Here is a 26,025-nt window from a genome sequence, read left to right on the forward strand (position 1 = left end):
GCTTTTTTCCTCGGTCACGCTGGAGTGACATTCTCTCGTGGCTCTCTGCATCCAAAGTGGAAGTGGAAATCATTTTAATATGCCTTTTACACAAGGAGAAACAACCTTCCTGTTCAGTGTTGCTATGACGACTAAGTAAATCTTAGTCCTTGGAGGAATCCCTTCTGGAGCCTTCTTTTCCCCTGCCCCTCGGGACAGGGTGTGCCCCGATTGAACCCAGGGCCTTGTGTGTGCTAGGGAGCTCTCTACCGCAGAGCCACAACCCCAGCCACCCCGCCCATCCTGTTCTTAACCAGCAGCCTCTTGGCACAGTTTCTGGGGAGCAGCTTCACCTGTCCTGCGGTGGGGATTCCTGTACATCGTGTGTTCTTTCGTGGTTCGCTTCCTCATTTGGTTGGGGTGCATCCTCCAGCAGCTTTCTGAGAAAGGGCGCCTGTGTTGAAATCTCCAGTAATCCTTGTTGGGACGATTTACATTTAAGAGTGGAGCACTAAAAACTCCATTGCTTGTCTGGGCTTGGGGACCGGGAGAGCTTTCCCATCAGTTAGATCTTGGCCATTTCATTGAGGAACACCGAATGCTGGTGGCCTTAGGATACTCTCCTAGGAACAGTCAGTTTAAGCAGTTTCTTGGTTCCTGTTAGAAGATCCTGACCCAGGGCAGGTTAATGTCAGGGAGGGACTGACTCAGATGTTGCTTGTTCCCAGTTCCCCCCTGGATGAGGTGGGGGGCTCTATGGAGTCCCCAGAGAGTCCTCTTTATGGGAGGGTGTCTTAGGCGGAGCTGTGGATGGCAGCTGTTACCCAGTGATCAAACATTCTGGAGTCACAGAGACGCGGCTTCAGGCACCTTCAAGCAAAGCGAGACCCGGTCCTCCTAGCCTCAGCCTCCTCATCTGAAACGCAGGCGTAGTGAGGAGCTAAGAAGAGGCTGCAGGTCCCAACCGCGGGACATGCCAGCTCCTGGAGGAAGTCAGAGGTGGCTCTGTGACCACACTGAAGGTGCACGTTTCCCAGGGCAGGAGCTACTTCTGGAGAGACCTGGCCACAGGGCATGGATGGCTGCAGAACCCTTTTCGTCTGCATGTGCTTTCTGATTTCTCAGGGCAGGATGGCAGGTAAGAAGGCTCCGCTGGCCGGGGTCAGACCCCATGGAGGCCCAGGGCTGGGCTGTGGAAGGCAGAGGCCTCGAACCCAGGCAGATGGAAAGGGGGCCACTAGTCCTCCTGGGGGCAGCAGCATGGACGAGTCTCCGGCTGGGGATGGCAGGTCCAGAGGCCGTGGGCCATCGGGCAGCTGAGGGTGCAGGCTGAGGGGGAGGACGGTCCTGCCCCCCACAGAGACAGCGCAAGAACTCCTGAGCTGGATGCAGAACATGGAGCAGGCCAAGGGCCGGAAGCTGACTTCTCCTGCTCGGTGAGTGGTGTCCAGCTGAACCTCTCGGTCAACTGTGCTCCTGCCCCAACTGTACCCCGAATTAGTGCCCCAGGCCTGGTCCCGTGCAGACTCTCTCCTTCTTTCTTTTCTTGTGGTGCTGAGTATTGAATCCGGGGCCTTGCACAAGCTAGACAAATCCCGTATCACTGAGCAACATTGGGACGGGGCCTTGCCAAGTTGCTGTGACTAGCCTTAAATTTGCAATCCTCCTGCCTCAGCCTCCTGAGTTGCTGGAATTATTGGCATGCCAGCGGTGCCAGCCTACCACGGTGCCAGTCTACTGCGGTGCCAGCCCAGGGTAGACTCTTAACTGCATTGGTCAGGTTGTGTTTATTGAGAAACCACTGTGTGCCTGAGGCTAGGTTATGGAAATGGAAAAAAGTCATGTCCCTGCCCTCCTGGAGTGTTTTGTCTAGGACAGGAGCCCTTAACCATCGATGTCATAAAACCAAGTGGGTCTCTGCCTTTTCCTAGGCAGGGACTCTAGGACTGTGGCTGGAGCCTCCATGGTCTGTAACTCAGTGACCAAGAAGCTCTGGGTGAGAGGTCAATGCTGGTGACCCACTTGGGCTAAGAGCTGCCACTAGGAAGCACAGAGATACGTCTCTCCTTAGGGGGAGCAGTCAGGGAAGGCTTCCTGGAGGTGGTGACAGCAAACTAGGACCTGAAGAGGAGTCAAGTGGGAGAAGGAGATGGGTGGGAAGCCAAGGTCAGGGTGTGACAGGGACCCTGCAATGGTCTGGAGTGGGAGTGACAAGCTGGGGCACGGGAGACCCTGCACGCGCAGGCCACCCACAGCTCTCTTTTGCCCCTTGGCCGCGTGTCGGGCCCTCAGGCAGGTGGAGGGCCTGGAGCAGAGGCTGCTGAACGCCAGCTTCTTCGGGGACAAACTGACCCTGGAGACGCGCACCATCCAGTCTCTCATCTTCAAGCTGGGCTGCGACTTCGCTGGCCTCGCACTGAGCAGCCACACTCTGGAGCAGGTCCCGCAGGTCAGAGGTGGCCGGGAGAAGGGGTGGCCCCATGTCCTGTGGGAGGTGAAGGTCCGCACTGTCCCCAGGCTCCGCGGCCTGGCCCCAGCCCAGGCGCCGCAGGAGGGGAGGCGCCCATGGCCCCTGAAGGACGGTGTCTTCGTCCCCCTTTGTCCCAAGTCAGATGGAGGTGTGTCCCTCGGGTGGCAGCATTGGGAGAGGCCAGGGAACCTGGCTCCGCTAGTACCTGCGTGATCCTGGCTGGATGCCTGGTTGGTACCGGTGCTGACCCGGCTCCGTGCTCAGGGACCTCAGTTGGGTGGGGTCCAGAACCCAAGCTCGAGGCTGGAGCCCCTGATGGACGCTGGGCCCTGGGGCCGGGGGAGGGGCAGTCCAAGGCTCTGCCAACGGAGGCCCCGGGGAAGGAACTGCAGAGGGTGAGGCCCGGAAGGTTTGGTGGGGAGTGGGTCAGCAAAGGCACTGGGGCCAGGCCCGCCCGCAGGCCCTGGACACCGGGCTCAGCCTGTGTTGGCCCTCCGCAGGCCCGGGTCCCGCACGCCATGCAGTTCCCCGCAGAGCTGACCCGAGAGGCCTGCGCGGCCCGGCCCCGGGAGCTGCGGCTCATCTGCGTCTACTTCTTCACCACCTACTTCTTCCAGGTCAGCAGGTGGTGGGTGGAGGAGGGCAGGTGCCGGCCCCTTCCTGGGGACACTGCAGGCCACTGCTGGCCTCTGAGTGGGGACCAGCCCACTGTGCAACCTTGGCCTGCCGTAGGCCCTTACCGGGCCTCAGTTTCCCAACAAGCTGTAGGGAGGTGCCCTCACAATCTGCAAACTAAACCTAAGAAGGCTCGCAGGTGTGCGCCTGTGTGAGAGACAGACACCGAGGCACAAGGTCCCTGCCCTCGGGTTCCCTGTCTCCACACCTGGACTTGGGGATTTGCTGGGTGCAGTGGTGCACACCTGTAATCCCAGTGGCCAAGGAGGCTGAGGCAGGAGGATCGCGAGTGAAAACCAGCCTTAGCCAAAGCGAGCTGTTTAGCAACGAAGTGAGACCCTGTCTCTAAATACAAAATAGGGCTGGGATGTGGCTCAAGGTCAAGTGCCCCTGAGTTCAATCCCGTACCCCCCCACCCACCTCACACAAAAAAAAGATCTTAGGGATTTGACGTTAGCGTGAGGTTGAAGACAACCACAAAATGGCGGATGAATGAGGGTGGGGGCGGGGTGTCCCCAAGGGACAGTGCCAGGGAAATCTAGAGAAGGTGCCACTCAACCTTGGCTTTGAAATTGAGGATAGGTGTGAGGTGAGGGCTGGAGGGTGGAATGCATCAAACAAATGGGCAGCGCGCCCCCTGGTGGTGGGTGCGAGGATAGCCCCAGGTGGTGGGAGGAGGGGCTGGGAAAGAGGGCTCTGGTCTCCCCTGGGCCCTCAGCCCTTGGTCCGCTGTCCTTCCAGGATGAAAGCAACTCATCCCTGCTCAACAACTACGTCCTGGGGGCCCAGCTGGACCGCAGCCACGTGGACAACCTCACAGAGCCAGTCAACATCAGCTTCTGGCACAACCAAAGCTTGGTACTGTTGGAGTACCCCCCTTTCCGCCCCCCCACCCCTGCCCCTCTGTGGGTCTCCTGTTGAACACTGGTTTGACCAAACTCAGACCTGAGGAGCCGTCACATTCTGAAAATTCCTACTAAGGAGATGAGAAACTTTCACTCATTGCATTCTTCAGGATTCTTTCTGTTGCTAATGATAGAAGACCACCTCAAGCCCGCTTAAGCACAAAAGGGAATTCTTGGCTCACGTCAATGACATGTCCAGGGGTGATCCACCTTCAGACATGGCTGGATCCAGGGACTGACACAGTACTATTATGGGTCAGTCTCTCTCCATCTCCCAGCAATTGTTTCCTGCCTTGGCGAGATGGGTGCTAATCAGGCAGGCTTCCTTTCCCTCTTTCTAGGGGGTCTACCTCACCAGTGCAAATCAGGATCCAGGGTCCTAAAGGCTCAGCTGGCTCATGTGTCCATCCCTGAACCGGTCTCTGTGCCCAGGGGGATGGAACGTGTGGATTGGCCCCACCTGGGTCACGGGGGTGGAGGAGTGAAAACCCTCGTAGTGGAATAGGGGGAAGGGCTGCCAGGTGGACACAGCCCAGTGCCCTGTTTCCCTGTCCCTGTCTTTGCTGAAAAGCTCAGAGCCCTGTCCTCCGGCTCCATGTCCCTGCAGCTTCACCAGAACTGCCCTGGACCTTCCTTCCCTGCTCCGGGCAGTTCCCTCCCCCTGGAGCAAACGCCCTACCTCCAGTGTCCTGGAAATCGGGGTGGAGGCCTCGGTGCCCCGCCTCTGGCCCTTCCTCTGCGGACTCCAAGGCACTGCCCAGTGTGGCTGGAATGAGTCTCTCCCCCTCTGGGCCTAGGTCTGGGTCATCCGTGGCCCTCACCAGTGGGAGAAGGGGGACCGCTGGCTATAGAGCACCTACCATGCCAGATGCCAGCGCTGGGCCTCAGGAGGCCCCGGGGACTTTCATTTTGCACCAGCCTCCCGCGTAACCTGGGCATGAACGACCCCACTTTGCAGACAAGCAGACTGAGGCTCAGAGAAGCCTAGCGTCTTGCCCAGGTCCCTCTGAGAGTCCCTGGTGGGCGTGTGGTCGGCATCTGGGACTGTCCGATGCCCAAGCTCAGCCCGTGCCCCGTACGTGTTGGAGGGAGGCAGCGGAGCCTGCTTTGCCCCCGGGACGCTCAGACCCTGAAATCTGGCCCCTCCCTGCTCCCCCGGGACTGACCCAGCATCTCCCCTCAGGAAGGCTACACGCTGACCTGTGTCTTCTGGAAGAGGGGAGCCAGCAAGCACCGCTGGGGGGCCTGGAGCCCCGAGGGCTGCCGCACAGAGCAGCCCTCCGCCTCCCAGGTGCTCTGCCACTGCAACCACCTCACCTACTTTGCTGTTCTCATGGTACGTGTGCTTCCAGGCTGGGCCAGGGAGTCAGAGCCACACAGGGCTCCATGCCCCTGGCAGAGGGGCAAGGCAAAAGCTGGTATAAGGGGAAGAAAATCCAAATCAAGTGGGCTTAAACCACACACACACACAAAGAAACTTAGGGGCTCATGTTCCTGAAAAGGTTGGGCTATGGCGGCTTCAGGCATGGCTTGGTCCAGGAACTGAATAGCACTGAGACAGGATTCTCTCTCTGTTCTTCAACTGTGTTTGATCCGTGCTGGCTTGGCCCTCCAACAGGGTCTGCCCCTGGATAATATGACTGCCAGCAATTCCAGGCTCATGCCCTGGGAGCTTTCAGGCCAGTGGAATAAAAGCCTTTCTTACCCAATTCTGCCAGCTAGTCTTGGGACTGAATCCTGTGGCTTGATGTGTATCATGTGCTCATCCCTTGAGCCAATTGCTATGGGCAGGAGGAGGAAGGCTCCGATAGGCCAGGCCTGGTAGCCCGTCCAAACACTGGGGTGGGAGAAGTGGGGCCCCTTCCCACGGGGCCCAGAGAATGGGGGAGGGGCATTTGCATGGGGGGGGATGGGAGTTTCTGGGGGAAAGTCGCTACATCTGCCAGGGAGGCTGGGCTTGCGGGGAAGGGACCCTCCGTCCAGGGCCGGGGAGGGCATGTCCACGAGGAGGGCATGTCCACGCTCTGGCTCTAGCCCCCTTCCTCCCGCAGCAACTCTCGCCGGCCCCGCTCCCCGAGGAGCTGCAGGCCCCCCTTGAGTACCTGTCCCTCGTGGGCTGCAGCATCTCCGTGGTGGCCTCGCTGCTCACCATCGTGCTGCACCTCTATGCCAGGTATGCCCCTGCCTCCGTGCCCCGTCCGTCTGCTCGCCCTCCTCCTGGTCCCCACCGGGTCTCCCAGGGCGGGGCCAGGAGGCAGGGGTCACAGCGCACGCAGTGGGGTCACTGTGCCGCCCAGCGGGTGGCGCTGCCCGGTGACATCCCGCCGTGCTCCCACCCCAGGAAGCTCAGTGACGCCGTCACGCACATCCACATGAACCTGCACGGCTCCGTGCTGCTCCTGAACGTGGCCTTCCTTCTGAGCGCCACGGCGGCCGTGGCCCCGGTGCCTGGGCCCGCGTGCTCGGCCCTGGCGGCCACGCTCCACTTCGCGCTGCTCAGCTGCCAAACCTGGATGGCCATCGAGGGCTTCAACCTCTACCTTCTCCTCGGCCGCGTCTACAACGTGTACATCCGCAGATACGCGCTCAAGCTGGGCGCCCTGGGCTGGGGTGAGCCCGCCTGCCCACTTAGGGGTCAGCTGGCCCAAGTGACGGCCCTGCCACCCCCGTGTCTCTGTCAACACACACACTGCAGCCTGTCTATCACCATCTGCACCTCCACCTCCACCATCACCCCACCAACCGCTCCAACCACCATTACTACCTCCACATCACCTCCTCCAGCTCCTCCATCACCACCTCCACCACCACCATCAGCCCCACCAACACCAGGATCACCACCATTACTACCTCCTCTTCACCTCCTCCAGCTCCACCAGTACCATCTCCATCACCACTATCACCTCTACCTTCAACCCACCATTACTACTACCACCACATCACCTCCTCCAGCTCCACCAGCACCATCTCTGCCACCATCACCACCACCACCTCTACCCCCATCACCACCTCCATCAGCACTCTCACCTCTATCTTCAACCCACCATTTCTGCTACCACCACATCACCACCTCCAGCTTCACCTCCAACACACCATCACCACATCCATCAGCTCCAAACCCCCTTTAACCCACCATTACCATCACCATAACCATCACCACCTCTATCTCCATCACCATCACCATCATCACTTCCAACACAACCATCACCACCACCATCATCCCCACCAACTCCATTTCAACCATCATTACTACCACCACCACATCACCTCCAGCTCCACAATTACCACCTCCACTTCCACTTCCAACACCATCACCATCACCATCACCTCCACCACCACTATCAGCCCCACCAACCCCCCTCCAGCCCACCATAACTACACCACATCACCACCTCCAGCTCCACCTCCATCACCATTATCACCTCCACCATCATCTCCACCATCACCATCACCATCTCCACCATCACTATCACCATCAGCTCTACCACCTCCAACTCCAACATCACCATCACCACCTCTACCTCCACCATCACCATCACCTCCACCACCACCATCACCACCACTGTCAGCCCCACCAACTCCCCTCCAGCCCACCATAACTACCAACACAGCTCCACCTCCATCACCTCCAATACCATCTCCACCATCACCATCACCATCAGCTCTACCACCTCCACCAACACCATCACCATCACCTCCACCACCACCCTCACCACCTCTACCTCCAACCACCATTACTACCACCACATCACCACCTCCAGCTCCACCTCCATCACCACCATCATCACCACCATCTCCACCACCATTAGTTGTACCACCTCCACCTCCAGCACCACCATCACCACCTCTACCTCTGGCCACCATTACTACTACCACCATATCACCACCTCCATCAGCTCCATCACCCACCTCCAATCCCACCATCAACCCCATTACTTCCTCCCACTACCATCATCACCTCCACCTCCACTTCCAGTTCACCATTCACCACCATCAGCTCCATACTCTCACCTCCATCCCTCCCTTGCTCCCACCTCCATCACCACCATCCCCTGCCCACCGTTTCCACTACCTCCCACCATCCCTCCATCGTCACCATCATCCTTATCCTCACCACTTCCTTCCTTCCATCATCGGTGCCTCCATTACCACCTTCCCCCTTTTTCAATTATGTCTACTTCCTCACCCCTCTCTCCCATTTGCTCCTCACCCCTTCTTCCCCGGGTGGTCCCCTCTGCTGCCCCTCCTGTTCTGTCCTAGAGCCATCCCTCATGAAGAGCCTCTTCCGGGAGCGCAGGCTCAGTGCTTAGAGGCTGGAGCTCAGCTCGGCCCCTCCCCTCCCCTGCCCAGTGGGGTTCCCTGTTAGCGGGCCCAGAGATGAGGGTCAGCCCTTTGGGCCTCCTGAGCCTTTGTCCCACCCTCAGGGGTCCCTGCCCTCCTGGTGCTGCTTCTCCTGGCCGTCGAGAGCTCCGTGTACGGGCCCCGCGTGATTCCCATCTCCAGGAGCCTGGAAAATGGCACGATCATCGGGAACACGTCCATGTGAGTGCCCGGCGCTGGCAGAGCGCCCCGTGGGCCTGGGGCTCTAGACGGGTGTCCTGCAGGTCAGGCCTGGCTGGAGGGCGAGGAGGTAGCTCAGACGGGGAGGTGGGGGGGGGGCGCCACACTCCTCCTCCCGGTGTGGCAGTCTCCTGCAGGGCAGCTGCGCCAGCTGACGCCAGGAAGCCGTGGGTCAGAGGGCACTGCCCGCTTAGCCCCCAAGGCCGGCAGTGGAGCCTGCCTGTTGGGCCCAGCCTTGGCCTGCAGCTCCCAGTGGACTGTCCAGCATAGCCTGCTCCTGACCATCCTGCTCAGCCCCGTGCTTCACTGGTCCAACTCTGTCTCCTCCTGACTTGCTCCAGGGCACGACCTTGCCAGGCCCCACAGACCCCCTGTCTTGAGAAGAGAGTGCGTGGACCTGGGGAGGGCAGGGCAGGCATGGGGCTCAGTGTCCTTGGGGCTGGACGGGAGGCAAGGCCTTTGGGGGCCCAGGGACAGTCTGCTGCCTCCTCCTGGAACCTGCGACGTCAAGCCTGCTGTATAGTTAGGACAGCGAGGCACAGAAGCCCTGGAACCCTGCCCAGGAGACCCAGGCAGGCAGTGGCAGAGCTGGACCTTGCAGCCAGCGAGCCCCAACCACCAGGCCCGTCTCATCCCACTGTCCCTGTGGGCTCAGAGCTGGGTGAGGGGAGGGGCCGCTTTCTCTCTGGAGGTCGGGTTGTGTCTCCAAGGAGGTGTGACTCACCCTCGTCAAAGGTGTGTTTTACTATATACTATGTGATATGGACCGAAGAGTTGAAGTGACGCATGACAGGGACGTTAGGGACCCTAGGCGAGGCACTAGCTTCCCTGTGTTTTCCCTCCCCTCCCTCCACCTCCCGAAGCCATAACTCTGGCTTCTGTGACCCTCTTTCACCTCTTAACCGTCGTTAATACCCTCGCATTCCTCACGCCACCCTGGAACACCACCCAAATGTCCGCTGACGGGATTAAGAGGGTGAAGGGGCTGTTGCTGCTGGTGCATCACCTAGCAGTGACATGAACCCCAGCGCTGTTCCCAGGACAGTGGCTGCAGCAGCAGGAGCCCCTGGGGTCCCTGAGCAGGTGACCGTGACAGGGGCACAGGGTCTGGGCTCAGACCAAGGGACTTCAAGTCCCACCTCTGCCCCTGACTAGTGTGTGGGTCGACTCCAGCAGGACTGGAGGCTCCTGAGCCGGAGCCTCAGTTTCCTCGTCCTCAGGGTGGGGAGGGATAGTGCCCGCCGTGTGGGTCATGAGAACCGCGCGGCACCGTCCACGCCAGGCAGCCGCCCAGCGCTCAGGTTGGGTAAGAGGCGGCACCTCTGGCCAGGAAAGACAGGAAGGGCTCAGGGGACCTAGGGCCAGGGTGGGGGGGGGGCGGAGGGGAAAGGGAGAAAAGAAGGAAATAGTCGTCTGGGCCGCAAGACGAGGGGACATCCAGAGGCAGCCGGCCTCCCTGGGCTCGGAGCTGCGCTGACCTGGTGCTTCGCTGTCCCCCGCAGGTGCTGGCTGTGCAGCCCCGTGGTGCACCAGGTCCTGGTCATGGGCTACAGCGGCGTCACGTCCCTGTTCAACCTGGCGGTGCTGGCCTGGGCGCTGTGGGCCCTGCGCAGGCTGTGGGCACAGAACAGGGCACTGAGCGGCCGGGCCTGCAGGGACGCCGTCACCGTGCTGGGCCTCACCGTGCTGCTGGGCACCACCTGGTCCTTGGCTTTCTTCTCCTTTGGCCTCTTCCTGCTGCCCCAGCTCTTCCTCTTCACCATCGTCAACTCGCTCTACGGTGGGCCCCGGGGGCAGGAGGCCTGAGGATTGCTCGCAGCGGCTGGGAGGTCGAGGGCCAGGGGACCAGGGGCGCTGCGTCCTTGCCGAGCGGGGTGCAGCCTCGCCGGCACGGAAGTGCCCTCTGGGCCAGCGGGGCCGGTCCTCTGGCTCCTAGAGGCCATTCCTTCTGTCCTCCAAGAGGAGGAGGCTCTGAGGACTACTCCTGGGCCCAGGGAGGCCCCGCTCAGCCCGGCTCGGAGGTCCCTGGGCTCCGGGCAAGGTCCTGCTCTCAGCGATGCCCACTGACCGGTCCTTTCTTGCAGGTTTCTTCCTCTTCCTGTGGTTGTTCTTCCAGAGGTGCCACTCGGAGGCGGAGGCCAAGGCAGAGATGGAGGCCTTCAGCTCCTCCCAGATGACGCAGTGACCCGGCACCGCCTGCGGCCCAAGGCCCTGGCTCCTACCAGAGACGGTGGCAGGCCTGCTGCAGGACACCGAGGCCCCGGTGCCTCCTGGGCCTTGCTACCTCCACCGCCTCCCCAGGCACAGAGGGCGCCGTGGGCCGGGGTCAGCCAGCTGGCCGGGCCTGTCGGCAGAGCTCGGGCCTGGGAGCCAGGAGGCCTGGCTCTGAGTCCTGCCGAGCGATCTGGGGCCTATCACGGACCCTCGGTTTCCACATCGGTGACGTGGGGACAAGTGGCTGACCGGGAGCTGTGTGAAGACTGAACACCAGGGGAGAAGAATGTCAGTGGGGTGGCATTCCCTCCTGGCCTCCCGCTGTGGCCTCCACTGCCTTCTGGAGTGGGTCCCTACCTTCCTCCTGGGGAGGATCGGGCTTCACCTGACCCGCGGCCCCTGCCAGCCCTCAGGGCCCCACCCCAGCCCTCACCAGCCTGTGCCCAAGGAAGGCCACGTTTCCTTCCACCCCCAAAATGATAACATCCAACTCAGAGCCCATCCTTCCCAAAGATGGGGCGGTCCAGTCCTCTCCAGGGCATCCTCCTCCCGTGCTTCCAAGACCCCCACAGTCCCTTCAGGTCAGCCACCAAGGCCACAGGCCTTCCCTGGCTTTGGGCCGGGGAAGCTTCTCCCTCCAGTTGGTTGAGCCTCTGAGTTAGGTGTCAGGGGAAGACTGAGTTTCCCCTGGTGGGCATGAGGGTGTGGGTTCTAAACTCCAAGCTCTGGTGGCCACGGTGGCCTTAGACCCGTCTGTCAGGAGACAACACTCTCGAAGCCGGTGCTTTTCCCGGGATAGACACCAGGCGGCGCTCTTGGCCTGTGAACCGAGGCATTGGTGCCAAGGCTGCCCCTGGAAACGCAGCCGTCACCTGTGGACCCCAAGTGCCCGCTGGAGAGAGGGGTCCCTCCAGGACTGTGCCTGTGGAGTGACTGCAGGAGGAGACCCCAGGACAGCAGTGCGAGGTCACTTTGGGGGGCTTGTGCCCCAGGCATCCTGGCACTAGAGCAGCTGGCCGGGATGGACTCTTAGGGCTCTGCCCCAGGCCATCAACAGACTTTGTGACCTTGGGCCAGGGAACTGGAGCGGGTCCTTGTTCTCCCAGGGTCTCCTCTTCCCCTCTGCACATCTCTGGAGGCGAACAGCTCCTCGCTAGCTGGCGAGTGAGTGGTCCAGGCCCAGGGCCGCTCCTGGCTGAGACTGTGGACAAGTCACTCAGACTGGGCCTTCCTTTCCCCCTCTGTACAATGGGACAATGGTGGGACCTGCTCTGGAGATTCAGCAAAAGAGTCCCTATAAAGAGGCTCGGTCCTCAGGGAGGTGCTGCGGGCTCTAGTTGGGTTGTTGGTGTGACCGGTGTCGGCTGAGCCGCAGGCCCAGGTCTCCCAGCCTCTCGGCCCCTTCTCAGGCCCCTCCACCCTCCCTTCCCCTCGGGGCCTCTGCTCCAGCCTTTCTGGCTTCTGTTCTAGGAACACTCACTGCTAGTGCTGCCCCTCGGCTGCACCCTGTCCCCCCACATCCTCAATGCCCCAGTCCTCTGGTGGCTCATTTATCACGTCTTCTAGGACAACGCTGCTCTGAACCCAGGCAGAGCAGCCCCCCTCATCAGGGTGATGGAAGTCCCCGTCAGAGCTCCCCGGGGCCCCTGGCCCGGCCACACACCCTAGCAGGTCCTCCAGGCCTCGCGGGTCCCCTGCTGACGTGGGTGCTGGGGGACCATGGGAAGGTGGGCAGCTCCAGGCAGAGGTGACCTGGGCCGTGGCTGGATGGGCAGCTCTGTGAACTGGGCCTGTGGAAGGCGGCACCCACCCAGCCCAGAGCCTGGCCTCTCCGACCCCAGCAGCCTGGACCTACCTGAGCGTGTGGCCCTGGCAACGCTGGTGGGTTTGGAGGTTGCAGGAAGTGGTCCCAAGCTGGTGGCCTTGAGCCGTGTTGGGGTCTAGGCTCTGGGCAGGGACCGCTTCCTGGAAATACCCCAGTGGGGTGTGGGGACAGGAGCTGAGGAGACTGCAGTGCCACCCCGCCCTCCCCTCACTCCCAGCCCCGAGAGGCGGGAAGATGGTGGAGGCTGGAGGGAGGCCCCTGTTCAGGGCCAGGGCCTCCGAAGGACAGCAGGGGGGCCGCACGCTTCTGGGTTGCTTTGTTCCTGGTGTCTCAGGGAGACACGTGGCGGGTGTTGAGGGTGGGGCTGCCGGGTAAGGTACAGGGACGTAGTTCTGGAGACACACTGACTCTAAAATAGTCTCAGTCTATCTGAAATTCAAATTTAGCTGTGTGTGTCCTATATAGCTATTTTTAATTTTTGCTAAAACTGGCAACCCTAGTTGAAGAGAGCACTGCTCGGAGATCCGAGGCGTGGACTCCTTACCCTTCAGATCCACCCACGGGCAGCCCCTCGGCCCCACAGAGAGCCCCTCACACGCAGCCCACTCAACTCGTGGTTTCCGTGTGTCTATGGTCAGCCCAGGCCATCACCAGGAACCCCAAGGGTTCTGCGTTGGGGTGCGCCCACCCGGCTATCAGCCCTGCTCGGAACCAGCCTCTTCCCGGGCCTCCCTGCCTCCTTGTTCCCAGTTCAGACTTTACCCAGTAGCCAGAGGGCATTTTCCACGCTGCAGCCTGACCATGTCCCTCCCCTGCTCAAAGATGCCCTGCCATACCCTCTCATCCATGCTGCCAGACTGTCCTTGGGAGCTTGAAGGTCCCAGGTCCTGCCTGTGCCCAGCCTGGAGCCCACCTCCCTCCTGCCTTCCTCACCCCCTGGATCCTGCCACGCTGACACTGCTTTTGGTTCCCTGGACTGCTGCCTTCTCCTGGGGGGCCGGCCTGGGGCCGAATGCTCTCCCTTCGACCTCACTGGGGCTCCGCGGTGACATGTCCTTAAAGGTCTCAGCGCTGCACATCCCTGTGCCCTCTAGACCGGACAGGGCCTCGTCCCTGACCTCCAAATCTGCAGTAGGATCGCCTCCCGACGCCCCTCCTCTGTGACAGACGTTGTCTCCCTGTGTGACAACTGTCCCTGTCTGTCTCCGTGTCAGATGGAGAGCACAGTGGAGACAGGTGCGGTCTCATTTGCTCATTCAGCCGCCGCATAATTGTTACACGCTTTTATTTTGGGCGCTGCGCTGGTTGCTAGGGATGTATAAATAACCAGTCGCCACATTCTAGTGTGTGTGGGCGCCATCAGAGGCCATTCAACACTTCCATAAAAGATCTGACAGGTGGGAACTTGGGCTGTGCTCCAAGGAACAGGAAGCCAGGTTTTGGCAGAGGGATACTGAGGAGTAAATGGAGGGGTGCTGGATTTGGGGGTGCAGGAGAGGCTCAGTGAGCTGGCCCAAGGCCGGAGTCCTTGCAGCAATCTTTCCATGTGCTGATAGTGAACTTTGGGAGAGCTGGGGGTGGGGGGGAGAAGGGTCGGGGGAGCCGCTTTCAGGTGAGATCAAACTCCCGAAGGTGATGGCACGGTCCTGGGTTGGGGTGCCCTAGAAGCAAACGCAACGTGGAGGGGAATTCGGTTAGGTTAGGCCAGGAGGATGCCCAGAGAGTGAGATCAAACAACGGGGTGACTTTCCGAATCACAAGAAGACAAGCCACCATGAGTGAGCGTCAGCGGGGACAAAAGAAGCAACAGAGTTGGACCCAGCCACAGAGCAGTGAGCAGCCACGCAGGAGAAGGCTGAAGAGATAAAACAAGCTGCGTGTGGTGATGCATGCCTGCAATCCCAGCTACTCAGGAGGCTGAGGCAGGAGGATCTCAAGTTGGAGGCCAACCTGGGCTACTGAGTGAGAACCTGTCTCAAAATCAAAGTGAAAAAAGGGAAACGGGCTGGGGGTGTGGCTCAGGGACAGACTGCTGGCCGGGCGCGTGTGAGGCTCTGGGTTCAACACCTGGGATGTAGAAAGGGGTGGGAGGGGGGAGGGGGGAGAGAAGAACAGATGGAATTTTAAAGATGAGCATAGAAAACAAGGAGGAATGAAGAGAGAGATGGGGGGAAATGGAAATCTAGAAATGAAAACCATGATTTCAAGACCTAAAACTCAAACAGCAATAACGGTTGAATGGAGAATTGACAAAAAATGCCACAAGAGAGATAGGAAGGTGGGTAATACCCAGAGAGGCTGAGAGCAGCCGGGGACGGGATAGGGGACCTTCTCTGTCGGAGTCTCTGAAGAAGAGAATAAAGGGAATAACCAAGAGGTACTATTTGAAGATAAAATGGCAGCACCTATTCTAGGAGTGTTGGAAAACAGAGCCACAGAGCCAGGAAATGCCCAGTCCCCCAAGCACAACACACCGCAATCCATCCTGCGCCTGCGTTTCATTGAGACCACGGAGTGCCAAAGGCGGAGGAGGGATGAAAGCCGTCTCCGAGAAACGACAGGTTGTCTGCGACGGGGACAGAGCGCCAGGCGCCTTCCCAACAGCCCGACAGAGATGCGGAGGCGGGCATCACATCGCCAAACGGGGGAGACCCAGCCAACGTGGCTCACAGTGACGTCCTGCCAAGGACCCTTTCAAGAACAGAGACCAAAGGACCGAGATCCGTTTCTTTTCACACTTGCAGATAAATAAAAGCGGAAAAGGATCCAAAGAAACTTCAAAAAGATGCAAAAAGATCCCGGACGGCCAGCCTGAGAGGCAGGAAGGAGTGGGGGCGCAGAAAACGATAGAAGTAGGGAAGAATCATCCGTGTCCAATGAAAATTCCATTTGTGATGGGACAGAAAGATCTTAAGTCCCCGTCCATCTGGGGGCTTAAGATGTGGGTGGACACTGGTCCTGTGGGTGGTAGGCAGTTTAAGTGTGTCCCCGAAGGGTCATGTGCTGGAGCTTGGTCACCAGTGTGGTGAGGTTGGCAGATGGGACGCTTAGGTCAACTGTCTCAGTCCTCCTGGAAGTTTGTCCTTAACTATTCCCTCCCCACACATTTACAACACATCGGACAGGGGGACAATTTTGCTTCAATTTTCGTAGTTTGCAAAATTCAAGAGGAGAAGAAAAGTCTATTGTATTTACCCCTAATTTTTTGGGGGGGGACGGGGTACTAGGAATTGAACTCAGGGGCACTCAGCCACCAAGCCACATTCCCAGCCTTATTTTTGTACGATTTAGAGACGGTCTCACTGAGTTGCTTAGCGCCTTGCCATGGCTGAGGCCGGCTTTGAACTCGTGATCCTCCTGCCTCAGCCTCCTGAGCCACTGGGATGACAGGTGTGCGCCACCGCGCCCAGATACCCCTAGTTTTGGTCACTGCATTAAGGAGTCTTTTTTTCTGACACCTCTTCTGATTTGCCCCCTGGATTTTACATGCATGTGGAATCAGGCATAAGATCGATCCTTTTATTCCTGCCTACTTTCATTTAGCTTCCTGTTTCCGGCTCATCGAGGTTGTAGGTGCATCCGACTTTTACTCCTTCCTGTGGATGCAGAATATTGCACTGTGACCGCACCAGGTTGGGCTGGTCTACTCACCTGCTGGTGGCCCTGTGAATGGCTTCTACTCTGGCTATCATGAACAACGCTGCTATGAAGAGGAATGACCAGCCTTTTGTGGGGATCTATGGCATTAATTCTCTAAGGTACCCGCCTAGAAGTGGAGACCCTGAGTCAGAGGGGAACTCTCTAATTTTTTGAAGAAATGTCGAACTGTTTTCCGAAACAGCTGCGTCGTGTTAGCTGACCACCGGCAATGTCCAGGGGTTTCGGTTTCTCCACGTTCTTGTCGACACCTGTTACTGTCTCATTTTATGTTGTCCTCATCGTTCCTGATGCGTAACTGCCTCCGAACCTTCAGAGAGGTGATCTTAGAGTCTTTTTTCTTAGCTCCAGTTATTGTCAGCAGGAAGATGTTCTGGTTTGGATCTGCAGCGCCCCCCAGAGGCTCACGATTGAAGGGCTGGTGCCCAGTGCAGCAATGTTCGGAGGTGAAGCTCTGGGGAGACCTTGGATCACAGGGCTCTGATCTCACCAAGGCATCGATCCATTGGTGATCAACCCATCAACCCATTTTTGTTTCTGTTGACCTGGACAGTTGTGAGGAGGGCTGGCCAAGTGTTTTGTAGAGTGTCCCTCAACTGGGATCCATCTCGTGTTTTTCTCCTGCTTTGGCGGGGATTCTGCTTTGTGGGGGAAGACCCCAGACCTGCAGTGCCATCTGATCGGCAGGACTTGGCACCGTGGATGTTGACCTTGGTCACCTGGCTGAGGCGGAGATTCTCAGGCTTCTGAGGGGGCTCTCTAAGATGATGAAAATATTATCTATTTTGAAGAGTGGAGGCGATTGCGTAACTTGTTCTTGTCAAGACTTGCAGAGCAGTTCGTTTAAGAAGTGCATTCAATCGTGCGTAAGTTTACTTTCATAAAAAAAAATCTGACTTTCAACATTTGACAGAACAGGGAGAAATGGAAAAATTCACCACTGGCAGGGGACATTTCAAGTGCTTCTTTTAAAATTTTATTTTACTTTGTTGCGGGGCTGGGGCTGGGCCTCAGGGCCTTGCATGTGCTACCCAAGTGTTCCACCTCAGAGCCACACCCTGGCCTCTCAAGTGCTTCTCTTAATTATTGATGGCAGAGCTGAAAAAATTAGCCAAGATACAGAGAATTTGAGCAACACAAGTAACAAACTTGATCTAATGGACAATAATGGATCCTGTGTCCCGGGGTCACAGTCTTCTCAGGCTCTTAACAGCCCATTTACAAAAATCGATTGCAAACTGGCTTAGAAAGCAAGCTTCGAAAATTTCAAATATAGAGTACATTCTTTGACCACAAAGCAACGAGGTTAAAGAATAATATCAAGCATAGTTTTTAAAATCCCCATCTTTTGGGAAATTTGTCACAGGGGTCGAGAAATTGACTGCAGCACAGAAAAGAGAGTCTAAAAGAAAATGAAACCATAATGTGGAATTTGATCCAAGACAATGTCAGATCAGCCGGCAAGAAACACTACCCAAAAGGCCGAACGGCTAAAATCGGTTATGTACATGGGGGAAAAGTGCAGTTGGAGCACTGCCTGTAGCATAATCAAGAATCAGTTCTAAATGGATGAAAGATTTATATGTCAAAAGTACAACTTTAATACTTTTTAAAGAAATCAGGCTAGCATCTTTTAGAATAGGAAAGCAATTCTTAAATAAAAAATGCATAAACCATGATGAAGAGATTGATATAATGAAAAAAAACAATAATTTCTGTTTCCCAAAAATACCTTAAAGCAAGGGACAAGTCAAATCTGGACTGTTCACATTACATTAGTCTGCTTTCTGTTATTATAATGAAACACCCGAGGCTGGAGAGCTTATGAAGAAAACAAATCTATTCAGCTCACAATTTTGTAAGCTACAGATCCAAACAGCATGTTTATGGCTCTGGTGAGGACCCCCCTGGCTGTGTCATCTCATAACAGATGAGGTCACAAGGTAAGACAGGAAGCCAGAGGCTGGGGCGTGCCTTTGACTTCCTAGGCCCCACCTCTTAAAGGTCCCACTCCCTCTTAACATCCCGGGGACCACGCTTCCACCGCATGAACCTCATATCCAAACCAGAACCTACACACAACTAAATTAGGGTTGGTGTTAAGAAGCTCTATGGATCAGTAAGAAAAGAATAAACAATTGGAGAAGAAAATGGGCAAAGCACATGAACTGGAATTTTGCAAAAGACGAAACAGTTATAGGCAAATAGCAGGTGACCAGAGGGTTCACAGGTGCAAAACCCATGCGGCTTCTGGGGAGCGTCATTTTAGCCACTGGAAGGAAGGGTTGTTAATTCTTGTTTTCTGTAGCTGTAGGTGGACAGCTGCCTTTATTGTATTTATTTTCTGTGGTGCTGAGGATGGAACCCAGGGCCTCCCACGTGCTAGGCGAGCTCTCTGCCACCGAGCTACAGCCCCAGCCCAGCGTCGTTAATTTCTGCGGTGACCAACCCTCTTGGCCTGATCTGACATTGCCCACAGGTCACCAGGGTTCCCGGGAGGTTCTGGTCAATCTAAAATAAGCTCGCGGATGAGGGGCGCCCGCCTGGGCCGCTCTCTGATATCCCCCCTCAGTCGTCTTCAAGCGAGTTTATTGCTTAGTTATTTGGGGAGAAAGTAAAACAAAACCTACGAAAACTGGCTCCTTCATGCTGGAGCCCTCCTAACCCTGGTGCACCAGGTCCCCGCTACTCGACCCCCGGGGTGTTAAGAGGGAACCTTGCAGTGGGACAAGAGCCACCTCGGAATGTCCTAGGAGCCAGCTCAGCTGCAGAACTACTGTAACGGTCCAGGTGCCTCCAACAGGAGTGTAGCCAGGTAACCCTGGAGTTCACGCAGTTGAAGAGCATGAACCCCGGAAAACAGGGGGGTCCCGGCCACTGCCCACAACAGGACAGACCAAGGACACAGAGTCCCGAGTGAAGACACCAACCTGGAGGGTTCCCACAGCTCCATGCCTTTGAACTCAAGGGCACTTGGCCACTGAGCCCCACCCCCAGCCAGACTTTATATTTTATTTAGAGACAGGGTCTCACTGAGTGGCTTAGGGCCTCACTAAATGCTGAGGCTGACTTTGAACTCATGATCCTCCTGCCTCAGCCTCCCAAGCAGCTGGGATTACAGGTGTGTGCCACCATGCCCTGCTTTAAGAATGCTTAAAGCCAAGGAAAAGGAAGTGGTACCTAAGCTTGTAGATTGCACCCACTGACAGAGTGAGGGAGGGACACACAGAATTCAGGTCACCCCTGGGGTGGGCGGTGGAAGTTCAGGAATTTAATTTTATTTACCTCGAAAAGTGGCGGTGCAGGGGTTGGGGGGAGGTTACTCAGTTTCTTTCTTTCCTCTTCTTTCTCTTTCTTTACCTTTGTGTGTGTGTGTGTGTGTGTGTGTGTGTGTGTGTGTGTGTTGCTGGACTCGAACCCAGGACCTTGCACACCTACACAGTGCTCTACCATTGAATTACTTCCAGCCTCTAAATTCACATGTTAGAATCCTCACCCCTAAACTGCTGGTATCAGGAGGCAGGTCCCCCTTTTTAGTGATACTGGGGGTTGAAGCCAGGGCCTTATGCACGCTGGGCACTCTACCCCTGAGCTACACCCCCAGGCTCAGGCACCGTCTCCCAAAACTGAATGAGTCCACAGGTTTTTGAAACATGAGGGAAGTGTGGAAGCAGGGATTGGCCATTTCTGCATTCAAGCTGCTTCTTCTCTGAGCCCCGTTTTCTCCCTGGTAACAATAAGAGGAAATCCTTACCACGTACCGGATGGTTTCTAAATATATCAGCTCATTTTCACAACAGCCCTGTGAGATGTTAGTATCATATAAAGCACACAAGGAAATCGAAGCACAGAGAGGTTCAGTGTCTCGCCCAAGGTCACACAGCTTCTTGGTGCTCTGCTTCCCTCTCACAACTGTATGGGGTGGGGGTTTGACCAAGGGGCAGCGTTCTGGGGTGGCCGGGGTTGTACGTGTGTGTTCCTCCTGTGCTCACACCCAGTCAACCTCGAGTCTTCCCCCCGCAGGGCCTGTGAGGGAGGAGGGGGCAAGTGGTTAAGGATGGGGGTGGTCCCCAGAAAACTCAGGTTCAAACCTTGGCTCTACCACTCACTCCTCATGGGCCTTGGCAACCTCCTGGCCTCTTGTGGACCTTCATTAATGACCTGTCCACTGCCCCAGCAGTTGTCTCTGGGCGATCTGTGACAGGGCTTGGCCAAGAGTGGACCCTTGGGGGCATGAGTGACCCCTGGCCGGAGCCCGGCACATTCTAATGGGCTAGGAGGGGCCCTGTGCAGCCCCGGGGCGTCTAGAGTGGTATTCTCACTGCGACCACCAGGGGTCAGGCTTGACCAGTTCTGCCTCCTCCCTGGCCCCAGTGCCTGTGGGTGGCCCGCAGAGGGCAGGGTGGTGGGGACACCATGTCCCGCCATCTGACAGGGAGGGTGTTTCCAGCAGGGCATGTTTGACACCCTGGCTTGACGCATTCTGGTAGGAGGAAGCCGGCCGGTCTGGCCACCTGTCTGGTGGGCTATGGTTCTGACATCTGCCCAGTCCTTGTTTGTCTGTTCAGTTACCTGTCCATCCTTTGGTCTGCCCATCCAGCCATACGCCGTCATCTTCGTTTGTTCACCTGCTCTTCATCCAGCCATCGTGTGATTATCTATTGTCCACTGTCTTCCGTCTATAAGCCCTCCCTCCCTCCATCCATCCCTCTATCCCTCCCTCCCTCCATCCCTTCCTCTATCCCTCCCTCCCTCCCTCCCTCCATCCATCCATCCCTCCATCCCTCCATCCATCCATCCCTCACTCCCTCCCTTCCTCTATCCTTCCCGCCCTCCATCCCTCCCTCCCTCCATCCATCCATCCCTCCCTCCCTCCCTCCATCCATCCCTCTATCCCTCCCTCCCTCCATCCATCCCTCTATCCCTCCCTCCCTCCATCCATCCCTCTATCCCTCCCTCCCTCCCTCCATCCATCCCTCCACCCCTCCATCCATCCATCCATCCATCCCTCCCTCTCTCCCTCCTTCCCCCTCCGTCCACCCTTCCCTCCATCCCTTCCTCCCTCCCTCTCTCCTTTCTTTATCCGTTCATCCTGGTGTTCGCCCACGCGTCTGTCCATCATGATTTTATCTGTCCATCCATCCATGCCAACGCCTGTCCATCTACCCCATGTCCATCCCTCGTGCAGTGAGATCCTCTGTGGAGCCGGAACTTGCCACTCACAGGGCAACCTGGGGTGGGGGACCCAGAACAGAGGGCTAGAGGGGCCGGGCCACAGAGCAGGGTGGCAGGAGGTCCTGAGGGTCTTCGGGATTCTGTCCCCGCAGGACGCCCCGAGGCCCTCCAGCTAGCAAGGGCGTGGGGCAGGGGCAGCTGTCCTGGCTTGTCCTTGAGAGGACAGGAGACAGGGTGAGCCGCCACCCAGGGTCACGCTGACAGCAGAAGCCAGAAGCGAGCCAGGACGTCAGGTGGCAAGGGAAGTCATCAAGGCCAAAGCCTGGGGTCCCTGGGCCGTGGGGACGGGCCTGGGTGAAACTCTGGTGAGGAACCAAGAAGGGAGAATTGGCGGCGGGCGTGGTGACTTTTATTTTTAAACTTTAAAAGAATTGTGTTAGAGAACACACACGGTTCCACAGAAGTGATGGAGGAAGTCCCCACGTCACCAGCGCCCGGGAGGAAGGTCACCACCCCTGGAGCCCCTCCCTCCTCCTGCCACACCCCCTGCTGACTTAGAGGAAGCTGAGGGCTCCTGTGATGGTCAGCAGGGTGGCAGGACTCACCTGAGCCGTCGGGGTGGCTGGCGTCCCTCTTCACCGCCTCGTGCTATTCCAGCTGGGAACGGCGGGGTCACGGGGCCGTCCTCCTTCTGATGGACGTTTGGGCTGTTTGCAGGGCTGGGGGTCAACCCGGGGCCCTGAGCATGCCAGCCAGTGCTCTGCCCAGATGGGCACCCAGTCCCGCGGTGACGGGTCCTGTGAAGAGCGGGCCGTGGCGCCTGCCCCTCTCCCTGCTGTCCATCTTGGGGGTGGCCTTTCTGGGCCCGGGTCTGGGGCACCTTCCCCTTCACTAGTCAGGGAGGGTTTTCTGAGGGGGTGAGCAGGTTTCCAGACCCGTCCGGCCGTGGGTGAGTGGCCGGTAGCTGTGCAGAGCCACACTGTCACTCCTGCTGGGCGGATGGTGGCACCACGTCACTGTAAGCTGCGTCTCCAGGCGCGTCTTTGGTGGCCCACTGGACGTCCTCTTTGGTGAGGGCCTGCTCAGATCCTTCGCCCGCTCTCTGTTGGGTCTGTGGGTGGCACAGGCCGCTGGTGCCAGGGTCACTGTGGTCTCAGCCGCTGGTGGCGGGCTGATCTCCCGCTGCCAGGGAGCCAGGCTGTCCAACGCCCTATGCCAGCCCTCTCCAGTGACGTGGAGAAGCGGGCACGGGACGTGGCTGTGGACGGGGAAGTGCTGCAGGCTCCTGGCCTTCATGGGAACAACAATGGCCTTCTCAGAGGTCTTGGAGGTCCAACGGGAACCCAGCCCCACGGCCAAGAGCTGTGGCCTTGACCATGCCCCGGGTCAGGGTTTCCCAGCCGCTGTCTTGGTCACCCTCCCAACCCAGACGCCTGCTAGACACATGGCCCACACCAAGTCCTTACCTCTGCCTTACCTTTTATCTTGTTCTTATTGATTTGTAGGAAATATTTACATATTCTGGCTACTGCTTCTTTGTCCGTTATATTGTTGCAAATATACTCTCCCATTCTGTGACTTATCTTTTTCTCCTTTTTTCCTGTTTTCTTCAGATGAACAGAGGGTTTTCCAATTAATCTATTCTAATTGATTAATCTTTTGCTTTATGATTTGAACTCTGTGTGTGTGTGTGTGTGTGTGTGTGTGTGTGTGTGTTTTCGGGGTACTGGGATTGAACCCAGGGGTGTTCTACTTCTGAGCCACATCCCCAGCCCTTTCTAAATTTTTATGAGACAGGGTCTTGCTAAGTTGTTGAGGCTGGCCTCCAACTTGAGATCTTCCTGCCTCAGCCTCCCGAGTTGCTGGGGTGACCGATGTGCGCCACTAGTGTTTTTCATGTTTGTTCAAGAAATTCTTCCCTGCTCTAAAATCTGTATTACTGCCTAGGAGCCTTTCACTCTTTTCTCCTTAATTGTTTTTTTGTGACTAGTGTGTGCTAGGATCAAATTTAGTTCTTTCCCTGTAGGGATACCCCACTGTCCTAGCACCATTTATTGAACAGTCAACCCAGTGCTCAGCAAGACCACCTCTGTCGTAACCCAGAGGGCCATGTAAGTGTGGAACCATTGGTGACTTTTCTGTCTTGTGTATTTCTGCATGTCTCAGGCAGTGTCTCAGTTAAGTTTTAGAATTTTATCTGAATTTTACACATTCCCGATGGATCAGTTTCTTGGTACTTGCTGTGTCTGGAAGCATTATAAATGGTAGTTATATTAGTTAGCTATCGATGTGCAACAAGTTACCCTAAAATTCTGTTGGCTAAAATAACACACATTTATTATATTCCATTTTTATGATCCAGGAACCCAAGTGTGGCCTCGCTGGGTGCCCCTGGCTCAAGGTCCCTGCTGAGGTTTCCTGGCCCGGGCTGTGATCTCATCTGAAGGCGGGACTGGTGGGGGCAATCCACACGGCTGCCTCATGACGTGGCAGCTGTCTTCCCGCAAAGAAAGGGATCTGAGGGCTGGCAGCTGCGGTCTTTTTTACAACCTAATATCAGAAGTCACACTCCATGCCGGATGCGGTGGTGCAGATCTGTCATCTTAGCCACTAAGGAGGTTGAGGCAGGAGGATCCCAAGTTTGAAGCTACCCCCAATAACTCAGTGAGAGCTTGTCTCAAAATCAAAGATAAAAAGGGCTAGGGATGTTGCTCTGTGGTAAAGTACACCTGGGTTCAATTCCAGTGCCCCCCTTCCCCCCAAAACCCATACTCCATGACTCTGTCATACTCTATTCATTAGAAGCAGAAGTGAGTCACTAAGTCCAGTCTGTACCTGGGGATGGGGTTACACAAAAGTGGGAGCACTAGATGGCAGGGATGCTGGGGACTATGTAAAGGCTGCCCATGACAGTGGTTTTAAACTTCTTCATTTTCTAATTGTTATGGCTCACTACATAGTATTGCATAATAATGTTTTAATATTGATTTTTTTGTATCCAGCAATCTTGATAAGCTTGCTTATTAATTCTAATATTTTATTTGTAGATTCTGTTGGATTGGTGTGTGTGTGTGTGTGTGTGTGTGTGTGTGTGTGTGTGTGTACACGTGTGTACTGGGGATTTCACCCCAGAGCACTTTACCACTGAGCTACATCCTCAGTCTTTTTTATTTTTTATTTCGAGACAGGGTCTCGATAAGGTGTTGAGGCTGGCCCTGAACTTGTGATTCCCCTGCCTCAGCCTCCCAGGTTGCTGGGATTATAGGAATGCCCCTCTGCACCTGGCTGAATTTTTTTTATGTATTCATCATATTGTTAATGAATGGTAAAATCTATTTTGTTTTTCCAAATTATGTATGGTTTAGTTTTCTTCCTTTTTTTACTGCAAAGCCTAGGCTAAAACAGTATCTTAACAGTGTGGTAACAGCAGTCTTCCTTATCTTGCTACCAATCTCAAAGAGAAAATTTTTGACAATCTCATCTAAAAATGTAATATTTGCTGTAGGTGTGTATGTGTGTGTGTGTGTGTGTGTGTGTGTGTGTGTTTTAAAATCAAATTCAGGAAGTCCCTTCTATTTCTAGTTTGCCAGATTTTTTTTTTTTTTAATTATAAACAGGCTGGGCATGGTGGCACACACCTCTAACTCCAGCTACTGGGACTGAGAAAGGAGAATCGCAAGTTCAAGGCTAGCCTCAGCAATTTAGTGAGACCCTGTCTCAAAATAAAAAAAAAATTTAAAAAGGTTGGGGGATGCAGCTCAGTGGCAGAGTGTCCATGGGTTCAATACCCAGTCCCACCAAAAAAAGAAAAGGAAAAAAAAAAACATGAATAAAACATTGCATTTCCCAAATATCTCTTTTGTGATGATTATTGAAGTTTTACATTTTGATCTATCACTGTCATGAATCACATTAACTTTTTCTAATGTTTTGTCTACCTAACATTGGTTAACCCTAACTTGATCACAACATTATCCTTTTATACGTCACAGATTTAGTTGGCTAATGTACTGTTTAGAATTATTGCAACTGTGTTCTTGAGTGAGGGTAGCCTACAATTTTTTTCCTTGTTTCTCGTTGGGTTTTGGTGTCAAGATGATGCTCGCCTTGGAAAAGGAGTCTGAGTCTTCCTGAGAGTGCGGGCCAACCTGGAATCATTTCTTCCCAGTATGTTTGGTAGAAGTTTCCAGGGAAGCTCTCTGGTCTATAGATTTTTTTTAATTTATTTTTTTAATTGTATACAATACCTTTATTTTGTTTATTTATTTATATGTGGTGCTGAGGATGGAACCCAGGGCCTCGCACGTGCTAGGCGAGCGCTCTACCGCTGAGCCGCACCCCAGCCCTCGACTCTAGTTTTCATTGTGGGAAGATTTGTGACTGAAGATACAAGTTCTTTAATGTACAGGATTTTGGGGGGATTTCTGCTTCTACTAAAATCAGTTTAGGCAAGTGAGACTTTTCTAGGACTTCTTTTATGACATTTAAATGTATTGGTATGAACATGTCATAATATAATCTTTTCATGTGCTACACTAGGGCATGGTAGTATTCCCCTTTTCTTA

The 26,025-nt window shown here is 55.9% G+C and overlaps 1 protein-coding gene across 1 annotated transcript; it reads left to right on the forward strand.

Annotated features, from left to right (window-relative positions):
* Positions 1–355: 355 nt before the first annotated feature.
* On the forward strand, positions 356–13,069 carry Adgrg5 (adhesion G protein-coupled receptor G5). The gene is made up of 11 exons (XM_040279780.2): positions 356–1,117; positions 1,340–1,415; positions 2,272–2,428; positions 2,950–3,066; positions 3,866–3,982; positions 5,213–5,365; positions 6,081–6,202; positions 6,371–6,639; positions 8,454–8,571; positions 10,092–10,369; positions 10,674–13,069. Exons 1-11 carry the CDS (start codon positions 1,054–1,056, stop codon positions 10,772–10,774), a joined length of 1,572 nt encoding a protein of 523 aa, XP_040135714.2. The 5' UTR covers positions 356–1,053; the 3' UTR covers positions 10,775–13,069.
* The last annotated feature ends 12,956 nt before the right edge of the window (positions 13,070–26,025 follow it).

Source organism: Ictidomys tridecemlineatus, chromosome 15 (genome assembly GCF_052094955.1).
Source record: "Ictidomys tridecemlineatus isolate mIctTri1 chromosome 15, mIctTri1.hap1, whole genome shotgun sequence".
In the NCBI taxonomy this organism is placed as follows: domain Eukaryota; kingdom Metazoa; phylum Chordata; class Mammalia; order Rodentia; family Sciuridae; genus Ictidomys; species Ictidomys tridecemlineatus.